Below are 12,252 nucleotides of genomic sequence, written 5' to 3' on the forward strand. Positions count from 1 at the left end.
GCAATCCGTTCTGGCTTCTGAATTTTTTTCCGAAGATATTTAGATAACTGAAAAGCGAAGCCATGAAGCCTAATAGTAGTTCAGATTTGAGTTGACATGTAAGCTGGTAACTGAAACACACGAGAATTAGGGACCTGGTTACTGCAAACCTGCAACTCCGCAAGCACCGCATCCTCTTCAATCGAAGCAGTTCAAATCAGGTCTTCGCAGAAAACGAAACCATGTTATCAGAACAAACGGAAACATCATACAGGCAGGTTTATCTCTCCATAACATTTCGGTGAAAGGACTAGTGGTACTACACAAGACAGCTAAACAACCCCTACTATGGGAGGCTCGTCGTCGCGGTCGATCGAGTCGGGAGGGGGGCACCATGCTAATACTAGTCCCCTCCTCTAATCAGCCCTCCCTTCATCACCACGCGGATTATTTTATCCTAAATAAATCAAAAGAAAGGAAGCATGTATATACACAACAGCGCTTGCTTGCTTCTTGCGGCGAGTTGGTGGTCGGTTTTGCTGGCTAGTGCTTGTCGGGCGCGGCGGAGGCGAGGCGGGATGCAATGGCGGAGTGGTACATGGCGTCGTGGAAGCTCTCCGTCTCCATCATCCGCATCCGCAGCTGCCGCGCCTTGTCCTCCGTCAGCACGCCGAACCTCCGCGCCGCGGCGCCGGCGCGGGTCTGCTGCTGCAGCTGGTGCTGCGCCTCCTCCGCCGCCGCCGCGCCCGGCTGCGCGTCGATGTAGTCCGGCTGGCCGGACCACCCCAGCAGCGGCGCCCACCACTTGGCGCCCCCGCCGTCGCCGCCGGCGCGCATCCTGGCACCGCCGGCCGCCGCCGTGGCCGCCGCCGCGCACGGCCGGGCCGCGTGCGCCGGCGCCGGCGGGCGGACGGAGAAGGCGGCCATCCCTGACGACACTGCCATTTGCAAATTGCAAACTTTTCCTCTGGGTCCGAGCTCGACGTGATTTGTGGTTTGATTGGAATTGGAAGTGGATGTGCTCGGTAACGGTGGTGGTGGGATTATAAAGCGGGCGAGAAAGAAGGGCGGAGGAGGGAAACAGACGAGCGGATAAGGTGGGAGGTGGGCCGTGGTGGGCACGTGGCGTGCATCGCGCGGTGCGTTTTTTCCTGCGAGCCGTCGCTTTGACGGTGGGAAGAAGGGGAAGCGTGCTCGTCACTGCGGATCGGGTGGGATGGGGGCGTGCCCTTTTTGCTTTCGGGGCAACGGGGACGGCACGGGACGGGATGGCTCGGCGGCTCCACTGCCGTCGGGTTCGGGGGGTTCCCCCCGTTCCTACCGTTTCATTGGCGGGTTTACCCCGTTGGCGCCGGTTTGGGTTGGGTTACATTTTCTTTTGGAGGAAAAAGAAGGAAACGGAGGGCTGTTTATCTGGAACGGGAGGTCGTTGGCGTGAACGGCAAGTGTTCAACGCGGTTCGCTCAGCGGCTCCGCGCGTGGATTTTCTCAAGTAACAGTGTTGAGCTTTTGTCATGTCTACCGACTTCAGGTGGTGCGAACATGCTTTAGCATTGAGTTGTTGCTGCAGCTGCAGCTGTATCCTACTATACAAAAGTATTGTAGTATTGAACTAAAAGCAGCAGCAACAGCCGCAGCAGTAGCTGAAACGAACATGCTCTATTAATATGTAGTATGGATGCCGCCAAACACCATGGCAGGCAGAACCGTACCTACAAATTGAAGGCTTTGGAATAAAACCTAAAATTTGAAAATACAGCAAAATCAAAAAATATTTTCACTTAAGTATAAAACATATATAAATGGTATTTCTCACTCTACCTATGAACATATCAAATATTAATGCAAAAATAGTAAAGATAGTACTCAAACAACTAACTAGTCTCATTTTTCTATTGATGGTGTGCAATGAACCAAGCCAAACCGGCAAAATCAATCTGCTAGCGTCTGGGCCTCGAGAGCATTCATGCATGTGTATTGGGCTTTGAAGTTGCTGGACTTTCGTACGTGCATAGGCAGCCTTTTTTTCTATTTAATTAAGCTTTATCAATTAGTACTAATTGAAGATTTGATGGCCCTTGATTTTTGGAGGCACTGAACCATCGCACACCTTGCACCGGCGCCTGTACGGTCCTGCGCCATGGTGCCTTTCAATGAGATAGAATGGCATGATGGCATGGTAACGGTGTTGACAATATTGTTTCTCGTTTTCTCTTCGATTGTCAAAACTTGCTTTTGAATTCTCGTGAAAAAACAATGTTTGAAGCACCTTTTTCATAAATTATACGGAGAAATTGGGGAAGCACTATATAGGGCTCATTTGGTTTTATAACAGGAAATGGGAATCGTAAATAAACGAAGTGGTGTGTTTTTTTCCTTTCCTTGAGGATCTGTGCTTTTCATGGCTCTCTATCTAACGGGATGACAGGTTTCAATTCAAATATTGGATCAGTTTCTTAATAGCCTTTTCTAAGTGCTTTTTTCGTTGCCTTCTGCTTATCTCTATGTACTAAAAAAAGATAAGAATCTTCACCATTACGTATCAATATGACAAAATTTCTTTAGCCTTGATAATTTGGCGTTTGTCTCGTTGGTTGGTGAAATTTTATTCTCTATGATGCTCATGTACTAATTAGGTGGTGCACCTTGCGAGGTTGCACTTTACCATTCTTGTAACATTCATCCAAAGCTACATGTCTAGTAAACCAACAGTTCTATACTTTATTGGATCCCTCCGCACCAATATATAAGCATTTCCAGTGTTTTAAGACAACGGAATTTTTAGTTTGGCTAAATAAACTTATAAAAAAGAACAATAACATTTACAATATTCAAATTTGTGTTATTGATCCATTATAAAATACATTTCTATACTTCTCTATATAAACTCGACCAAATTTAATATAGTTCAACTTAGGTCAAAATTAGAAACGCTTGTATTTTAGGATATACAGAGTGATTTTTATACCTAAAACCTGGACTAAACCCATCTGTCCGGTCAGTAGTGTGACCTCCTCAGTCCTCAGCTCCGCAAACCTGGTACCCATCCTTTTCTTAGCATAACCAAGATTGGCAGCTATAATAGCACTCTCTCGTGCTATTATAGCTGCCAATCTTGGTTGACGCCCAAATAGCACACGAGAGAGTGGAGAACACTACGGCAACGAGAGTATTGAGCTGTGTTCCGTTACCTGGTTTTTCTCCTGTTCTTTCAAACTCAATTTTTGTAAGTGAAAAAAAAGAACTTGCTATATTTTTGTGGAGTGAAATTATTTCTATATAACCCAATGACAGACGAGACCCAGCACATTATCATGTCACATATTTCACCTTTGGTTGAGTTTTGAAAACGTGGGGAAAATGTGATCCGTTGGAATAATTTCAAGCAACTTCTTTTTTTCAAATTATAAGGGGGAAAAAAGGCCGGGGAGAAAACCGAGCTTCTAGAGTTCTTGAGAGAGGGATGAGATCGAGATGCGGGTAAACAGTCCTTTCCACGTCTCACCTTTTGCTGCAAAGCCAGCGTTGCGGTACGCTACAGTCCTTTTCCCAGCTCGTGCGAATCTCTCTCTCTGGTTTTGTTGCTACGCCCCGATCGACGGTGACCGGCGGTGGACGTGGATGGATACTTTGGTCGCCGGCGCCCGGCGAGACGGTTGTCACTTGTCCGCGAGCGGCAACTGGTCCAACCAACCGCGTGTGATGTGGGCCTGCCTGGCTGGCTGGCGCACGTTGTCCCCGGCCGCCTTCGCGGCGAGACCGCGCGAGGGGGAACCCCCGTGTCCGCTAGCCGGCCGACGGCGAGCCGCGGAGGCGTGACGCACATGTAAATGCACGCCCCCTGGTAGAAATCGGATATGCTGGTTGCTCCGGCGACGACGCGCCGTGATGCCTCGCCGCGCGCCTTTGGCCGGGGGCGACGGCGACGGGGTGGGCCGGCCGCGTCCACGTGGAAATTTCGCGCGGCGTGCACGTACGTCGACGCTGCCACGCCGGGCGGGGCTTGTTCATTACGATACGAACCTGAAACCTCCCCGTGACGTGTTCGTCGTCCACTAGGTTTACGCTTGTGTGTTGCTAACCATTACTTACCACCTTCTTACACAAGAAAGCTCTACCCTCTGTACCAAACTGGCCATGATATTTTTTTCTCGATTGGTCCCTCGAAAAAAGAAAAAGATACAAGTTGGCTTACAAAAGAGGTGAGGACACAGATACTGATGGACCTAGGCTTAGTATATACCGCGAGCGCGAGGACATTCGCTGGAAAAAACCGAAAAGGAGTTGATAATAATCAGCGAGCTGCCCGGAAAGCAGCGACGCCGCTTTCAGACTCGGAAATGACCTGGAGAGCTGATCCAGGCGAAAGAAACATCCGGGCTGGCCGGGTCAGCGATAATTTAGGCAGGCTGCCTAGTCAATCTGAACCTGATCAAAGGAGGGGGTTCTTTATTGTATAGTGTGGTAAGAGTGACGTGGACAAAACAGACAAGGCCAAAGAGCTCTTAGATATGTATATCATCAGGAGGAGGATTAAATGTCGTAAAAGTAAGTAGACCTGGTTATGCAATCTCATCATGGATGGGGCGACGAGATTAAATATTTGATTTGTTCAAAAAAAATCTTTGTTGGGTGCTTACTGATTTCGTCACTTCCGCACAGCACAGTACACCGATTGCAAAAGGAAAGGCACGCTCTCGTCAAGGAAAGGAAATGATGGCCCATATGGAAATGTGCCGCTCGAGCAGAATAGCCAGCCCGTTGGTGGAGGGGCCGACCGGAACCGAGCCGATAATATGGTGGATTGGTGCTGGGCCGCGGGAGAGGCTACCGTGCGCGGGGCGACGGCCCATTGTGTCGTCGCGCGATTCTCTTTTCGGCAGCCTGCAGAAATCCCGAGAGCACTTTTCAGCTAGGTTCTTCGTTAGATCTAAAAAAAAATAGCTAGGTTCTTCGTTGTCTATAATCTTCACAACCAGGCGCACTTTATGCACAAAATCAATCTTCACATTCACGCGCACTTTGTGCACAAAATCAAGAGTTCACAAATACTGACACGATTGTACAGTCGAAGAGATCAAGCTAATGCAACTTGATAACAATGACTCGCTGCATTGATAATCTGTGAGCCACACAACAAAGTAAGGTCTTGCCGTACAGTCTATTTAACTAATGATATGATTCTACTACGTTCCCGTTCAGCCATTTCCCTTTCATATCCCTTCTGTCTTTCCAATCACTCCTAGTTACGCTAACTGCATGTTCTTACAAATTACACCTTCCATACAGATGCGTTTGGGTTAAAAGCCCAAGTACAACACCACTAGTGGTACATTACGTAGCAACAGTATTCACCTCAACGGACCGCAGCTTGAGGATCATCACTCTACAGATAAAACACTTTCCTATCTTCAGAGTCTTGGCTGAACGGCATTTGACGGAACCTGCACCGTGGAGGTGAAGCTGTTAAACTCAAATCGACGGAATATAACCCCCTCTCTCTCCGAGAAAAGAAAGAGAAAGGTGGGAAATGTGCTTAACTCGAAGTACAGGAGCATTTCGATTTGCGCCTGTGAAAATCTGCCTACTTTAGCAACCACTGACATGCGTGGTGCTTACTTGACTATTTGTTCTTCCAAAGAAAAGAAAAGATCGCAAAATTCAACCGGTTGGCTCCTAATTTGAAGCCAGCAAAAAGAAAAAAAGGTCAGAGGGTAAATCAGTTGAGCCATCACTAAATCATCTCTAATCCCCTTGTAACACCTATTGTGGTACCATCTGCATGCCCATTATTTACCTGAACTGATCTTTCTTCGCGCAGGCTTGAAGTTCTGTGCTTTAGCTCTCCGCGGTTGGTTGTGAGCTCATCCAATATCTCAGCATCTCGACGGCTAATGCAGCTTCCTGCCTCGGATACTTCATCCTCCTGTGCAAGAAACCAAATTTCAGTTTAACCGAAGAAGTCAGACATACAAAGCACTGACGAACGGATTCCAAATGAAGGAAAGATGAATTTATACCAGAGTGTGTTCGTGGGGGACGCCATCAAGTTCTTCATACTCAGCTGCGTCCAGTTCCCTCAATACGATTGGATCAAAAAACTTTGGCAGGAGATACTGCCTGATGAGTATCATAAGGAAGAAAGGCACTGGGAACAGGATACCCGCTATCGGTATCCATGTTATGCCGAAGCATATCAGGAGGTAAACCAACTGAAATACTGTGAAGATGGTTATTGTTCTGGGAGGCACCGACTCCACAAAAGATGCATGAGGACCTTCAAGAACCCTGTAAACGTTTCAGACATGGGTTAGTGCACTGCTACCAGTCTTGAAATTGATGTTTAATCACAAAGGAGATACACAAGATCTGCATCATGCCATGTTCGTCCAGTTGTTCAAATGAACTGGATAGATGCAGAAAAGAGATATTACTTGTAGTGTCGGCTTTCTGCAATGAACAAAAGTTGCATCCTCTCCCAGAACTGATTCCCTGGTAGACTGTCAATGGCCATGTAGGCAAAGTAACCCCAGAGAACCGATGTTGGTATCATCCTGATGACTGGCATAGCTCCAACACAACCACCAACCAATATGGATTGCAGCAGATTACTCAGTCTCTGTTCATTCACTCGAACAGGCAAGTGGGCTTCTATATGTTTCCGAGGGTCAAATTCTCCAGCCAATTTCCCCTCTTCATCACCTTCTTGAAGAACAGCATCCTTAAAGTTCTTCAACTCCTTGTCAACAGAATCAGTCTGAAGGACCACATCTTTTAGCATTATTATAATCTTATATTAAAGAATAACATGGTCAGCATTTAGGTAGGTAGGTATGCAAGATAAAAGTACTTCAGCAAGCAAAGATGCAGCAGAAATAATATGAGCTTTGGCATGAAACAGCATTCACAATAAATTGCATTTGATAAATTAGGGGTAGTTTATGTGATTGGTAAAGGAAAATTGCTGTAAGATTCGAGGGCTTTGTTGTTGATGATGTATATAAGACTCACATTCTGTTCGCTATCCATTTCGATGAAAACTTCTTGCATCTTGCCATATATTTCCAAACTAGTAGCACTTTTCCCTATGCTCTCCTTGGCAGTATCGACCATCTTTTTGCTTAGCAACTGAATTTAATGAGATGACATGTGAGCAAACCAGACTACCTTAGCAAGCCACATAAATAAGTTTGAAGTTCACCAACCTGTCTCTTAAGGATAGCAAGACTCCTCGTGTGCATGGGAGACTGAGGAAGGACTCCATTTGATGGAGGGATGCCAATCAAACCGCAGAGCAGGACCTATAACATTTATATACCATGAAAAAATGAAATAAACTACCATAACATTTAAACTAAAAATTAGATCATGATAAACCGAGGGCCTGTTGTCTATACTACTGGAAAACAAATAGATTGTCATACTTCGATTCAACAAACGTGATTGAGTTTCCAACAAATTGGCAGAAAACTTCCAAATGGACATTAAATAAACAAATTTTATGACAGAAATATTTAAATGCCACATACCATGACTCCAAGGACCAAAATGTCATAATGGTAGGCAGAAGGTTTCTTCAAATTATACTCATTTTGCTGCGCCAACTGTGAAGCTACGCTATGATCAAAGAAGTAAAGTCCTGCAACCATCAGAGCAGGCAGAATGGCTGCAAATATATATGCCGGAGGGACAGAAAACAAATCCTGACAGTAAACAACAGAAAAAGCATTAAGAATTACGTCATGAAGAACAATCTTTATGAAAGTTTGCGCCAAAAAGATCACTAGTATTTGCATCTCAGAAACGTAAACAATTGAATTATTACCTTCACTATGGTCCAGTGTCCCAGCGAACTTGACTCCCAGGGAAGTGGAGAGAAAAGCCTCCTGGGGACTCCTGATGGCACCTTGCTTGGGAGGGTATATGACAATGCTGTCCACACAATTACCATAAGTGGGACACCGTAGTCAGCTATGAAGCTTCTAAGCCACCCTGTAAATGGCAAATCAAGTTGTATGGTCAGTGCACAAATAGCACTATGCCAGAAATAAACTAGAATGTATGAAAATTTATTGCCTCATTTAGCATAAATACTTTTACTGCTCAGATTTAAAAGGGCTCAAAGGCCAAATTGCAGTACAGAATTCGAATTTTTCCATATAAATAAACAGGGGGGAAGCTGGAGTTGAGGGCTGATAAGAAAACATCAAGTTCTCAACCCAATCCCAACCTGATGACTGATGTGGCCCAGCCCAAACAGGACTCAAGTGTGGCCAAGACTAGCCCAAGCATAAACATACTCAAGCCTGGCCTAGTCAAAACCCAGGTCTGACATTGAAGCCCGTTCCCCAATCCAGTCCAAACGAGAAATGTTATTCCCTCCCTCCACTTAAATCATATTTTGTTTGAAAAGTCAAATGTTATAATGTTTTTGCAATAATTAGTCAAATTGTATGCATCGTTACTGTGTAACTATGATTTGTATTTCAAAGATTTTTAATAAAATATTGATCTTGTAGAAAATGGAAATATACAATAATAGAAACTAAAGGCTGAGAACTACTGTTTGAAGACTATTTATATACCAAAAACTAGCCTATACCAACTCGCTTGATACTAAAAGACTGCTGTGATTATTGTTGTATTTATATGCCAAAAACACACCCTACAATAATGACGCAGGAACTATTCTGTTATTACAATTTCAGGGCTTCTAGGCTGGACTGCTGCATCAATCAAATGGCTGCACGTTGATTTTGCATAACAAGTTGCACTCAGGTTAGATATAACAAGACAGATGTAAGAGTAGAAAAGGAGTGACCAACCTACTCCATAAAGCCATGACCTTGCTCGCCTGGTTCTCAATGCAGTGAACAGCAAACCAATGGAAAATATGACACCAAGTAGGCCATTGACATACAGCCACTGGAATTGGTATATTGGCGAGCTGCTATCTGCATCTTCAGGCACACTAAATTCATTTATGATCCCCTGTAGTAGATAGGCCCTGAGTTAAATGCTTCTGCCATTGCAGAAATAACTAGGATTTACCAGTATTATAGTACCTTGATTGCTTCTTGCAAAAACAAAACAGTGATTAACATCCCAAAAAGTTCTCCTGCAACCCTTGTAAATCTGCTAATAACGTTGGAAGCATTGAACATTGCTAAAAGAAACAACATGATGGCAGTCCAGATGCAGACCCTACGGACAGAGAGGAAATATCGAATTCAGTTTATCTGAAAGCTAAAACAGGTTCGGATTTATTCTATTTCAGTCATTACCATCCAGCCCACGCCAAATATAGCTGCTCTCCCAGGCCTTGCTGCTTCTTGGCAAAGTTGTAGAGATAAGTGTACATGATAATAGTTGGTTCGGCAACTCCAACAATCAACAAAGGCTGCCCTCCAAGAATTGAATGTATGATGCCACATATCGCCGTAGATGCCAATGTTTCTACTGTTGTGAGTATACCATCTAAAACAAGCAGATTTTGTTTCTTTACTGTTTATGTGACATACAAGCCTAGTTAGCATAGTAGCACGAGGATAAGGTCTCACTTGTTGCCGTGCTCAGTTGTTCTCCGAAGGCAATGACAGGAAGTGCAGAGGCAAAGAAGATATACATGGTAGGCGCCAATATCCTGATGATCCATATGCCAATAATACAGATAAGCTTTGAAATTAACATGAAAAGTAAAATAGGAAAGACATTGCTAATGACTCAGTACGATAGTTTGCGCCAAACTGACCTAAATCCAGAACGGAGTCCTGCAACCCAATCATGCCTGTACCAAGCTGCCCTTCCTTTGATATCAGCGATGACTCCCTTGAAGGGATTCCTTAGTAGATCCATAATCTGTCAGATGGGAAAATTAGCATTTATATTTGGAATTGATGAAATGGAGGGTAAATAGAAAAATATTTAAATCATGATTAGCATCCGGTCATCAGACGGTTTATCCGCAAATAACTCTGGATCTTTTTTCAGGGAAAACAAGACAGAGCAGAGTCAATCAGAGAATGTTTATCTACAAAATAAGACCTTTTTATCTCCATGAAAAACCAATTGTCTATGTCACAACTCAAGCTCAGGTGAGGTCAATTTAATTTTGGACAAACTTTGGTACCAGAAGTTGTAGCCATCATGTTCTGTATTATTAATACATAAAGTACTTGAAGTACTGTTCTGTATTTCTCCGTGCAGCAATACCACTCTAACAGTTAATTCAGCTGGTATACCCAACTAGGACTTGTGCAAAATCCTTCGATGAATAGAATAGAGCACTAAAAATTGTTTCAGCCGATAATTGCAGGTTACGGTCCGGTCGAAGATGCCCCCCTCACGAGTGGGACCCAATTCAGACCCAGAGTTTTTTTCGGAAAAGAATTCAGACCCAGAGTTACGAACGAACGAACGCACGCATCAATTTTCAACTACGACTTTTAAGGAGAACAACTCACACCAACCGTAGTTACCACGTGAGGGGATGGATCAAAAACAGCAGTAGAAAAACAAAACAAAAACACGCAAACGTACGGAATGCGCAGCTCATGCCATGTGCAACGAATTTCCAGGAGACGCGAGCAGGCGAGAGAACAAGAGCACGAGATCCAGATGGAGCCGCTCGAAACCCACATTATCAGAAACCGGAGGTTAATTACGAGCAGCCCAAGCACTCCACCACTGCGCTAAACCGATCGGAACCAGCCATGAAAACCTCAACTAATTCCCCCCAAAAAAATCTCCTGATGGCCGGAGAGAAACAACACACACATGGTTCTAAAAAACCACGCACACACACATGAAAAACCTCAACCCACTTGGTTCTAAAAAACGCACGCATGACTCTTGCATGCAGGCATGCACACACACAAAAAAAAAAATCCGCAACACCAGAATAGTCTCAAAACGCCAAAAGTACCATGGTTCCATGAACAACTCCGAATCCGCAGACACACACACGCGCCGCTACCCAACACAGAACCAACCCATCATCCGACGACGACCAACGTGCACATCGACGGAGCAATCGAACGGGAGCGACACGATCGGGGACGGGGAGTGGATGCCGTACCGGTTGCAGGGCGGCGGCGGGGCGGGCGGGCGCGGCGCGCTAGTCGGCGCGGGGAGGAGGCGCGTGTGGATCGATCGGCAATGCTGGGCCCTCCTCTCCTCAAACGCGGGCGCGGATCCCTAGGCGGGCGGAGGGAGGCGGAGGCGGCGGTCGGGGCCGCGGCGTGGTGGGCTGCTCGAGTCCCGTGAATGCCGGTATTTATAAATGAACGCGTCAAATTGGGAGGAGACGAGACATGGGGGAGGGGGAGAAGGAGAAGCCAAGCGCAGGCAGGGAGACAAGGGAGGGAGGGAGGATGACGCGCTCCCAATCAACTCCGTTGTCTCCACTCCGCTCCGCCCCCGTCTCGCCCACTGACGAGTGGGGCTTGGGTGGGGCGCTTCTTCCGCTCTCGCTCGCCGACGAGTGGGGTCAAGCTGTAACACTTGTACGGGGGCCACCTGGTGATCCGCAGGGGTCCACCAAGCACGTGGCGGAGACGGGCCCGGGGCGCGCCGGGCTCCGCCTCCGCGACCGTGGTGGGACTCGGGAGGTGTGCGCTCGAGTTCGCTGCCGCAACGCAAAGGTTTGTGAGCGCCGGGCTAGAGCAATAGAGCATGCACATGCGATGGCTGTGTCGCGTCAACTCAAGGAACCAAAACGTGATGCGCATGGTGCCGGAGGGGACAACGTGCACGGTGCACCAAACCAAGCAGTGAGGTCGGCGTCACTACTTACTGCAACAGAAGTCCACCTCGCCGAAGCGATAGCAGGGAAAGGAGATGCATGTGCATGTCCACAGGAAGGTAATCCTCGCTACCCTACGTCTTGAGGGCTCGGTGAAGAAAATGTTTTGAGTGCTTGGAAGCAGAGCCACATGGCCCATCTGTGGCGTTTGGTGTGATCCAAGGTTGTACTTCGGAGCAATGGACATGAAAGCATTTTTGTATAGGCGCAGATATGTGTGCAGTTGTGTCCTGAGGGGAAATAAACAAATGGCGCGGGATCTAAGGGGTGACGACACCTGAGATTCGCTCGCTGAGGCAAGCGAGCTACATGTTCGTGTGATTTTGTATTTTCCAGACTGTAAGTGTCAGGACGCAGCGCCTTTCACTCAGCGGTAGAGTAGCTGTAGCTGTTCCTGTGCTGTGGTATTATGTTTGTGGTTCGTCGTTGAGATTGTGATCATCGCCTCAGTTACTTTGAAAAAAAAAGAT

The 12,252-nt window shown here is 46.3% G+C and overlaps 2 protein-coding genes across 2 annotated transcripts; both read right to left on the minus strand.

Annotated features, from left to right (window-relative positions):
* Positions 1–203: 203 nt before the first annotated feature.
* Positions 204–1,094, minus strand: LOC117854872 (uncharacterized). Its single transcript, XM_034737130.2, has one exon. It carries the CDS (start codon positions 922–924, stop codon positions 523–525), a length of 402 nt encoding a protein of 133 aa, XP_034593021.1. The 5' UTR covers positions 925–1,094; the 3' UTR covers positions 204–522.
* Positions 1,095–5,071: 3,977 nt separating this feature from the next.
* LOC117858814 (boron transporter 4) lies at positions 5,072–11,236 on the minus strand. Its single transcript, XM_034741948.2, has 14 exons — positions 11,057–11,236; positions 9,731–9,837; positions 9,540–9,622; positions 9,264–9,456; positions 9,045–9,183; positions 8,805–8,970; positions 7,805–7,971; positions 7,509–7,682; positions 7,185–7,280; positions 6,991–7,107; positions 6,414–6,736; positions 6,000–6,267; positions 5,777–5,905; positions 5,072–5,423 (listed from the first exon to the last, which is right to left on the minus strand). The coding sequence occupies exons 2-14, from the start codon at positions 9,832–9,834 to the stop codon at positions 5,391–5,393; spliced, it is 1,992 nt and encodes a 663-aa protein (XP_034597839.1). The 5' UTR covers positions 9,835–9,837; positions 11,057–11,236; the 3' UTR covers positions 5,072–5,390.
* Between the last annotated feature and the right edge of the window lie 1,016 nt (positions 11,237–12,252).

Source organism: Setaria viridis, chromosome 5 (genome assembly GCF_005286985.2).
Source record: "Setaria viridis chromosome 5, Setaria_viridis_v4.0, whole genome shotgun sequence".
Lineage (NCBI taxonomy): Eukaryota > Viridiplantae > Streptophyta > Magnoliopsida > Poales > Poaceae > Setaria > Setaria viridis.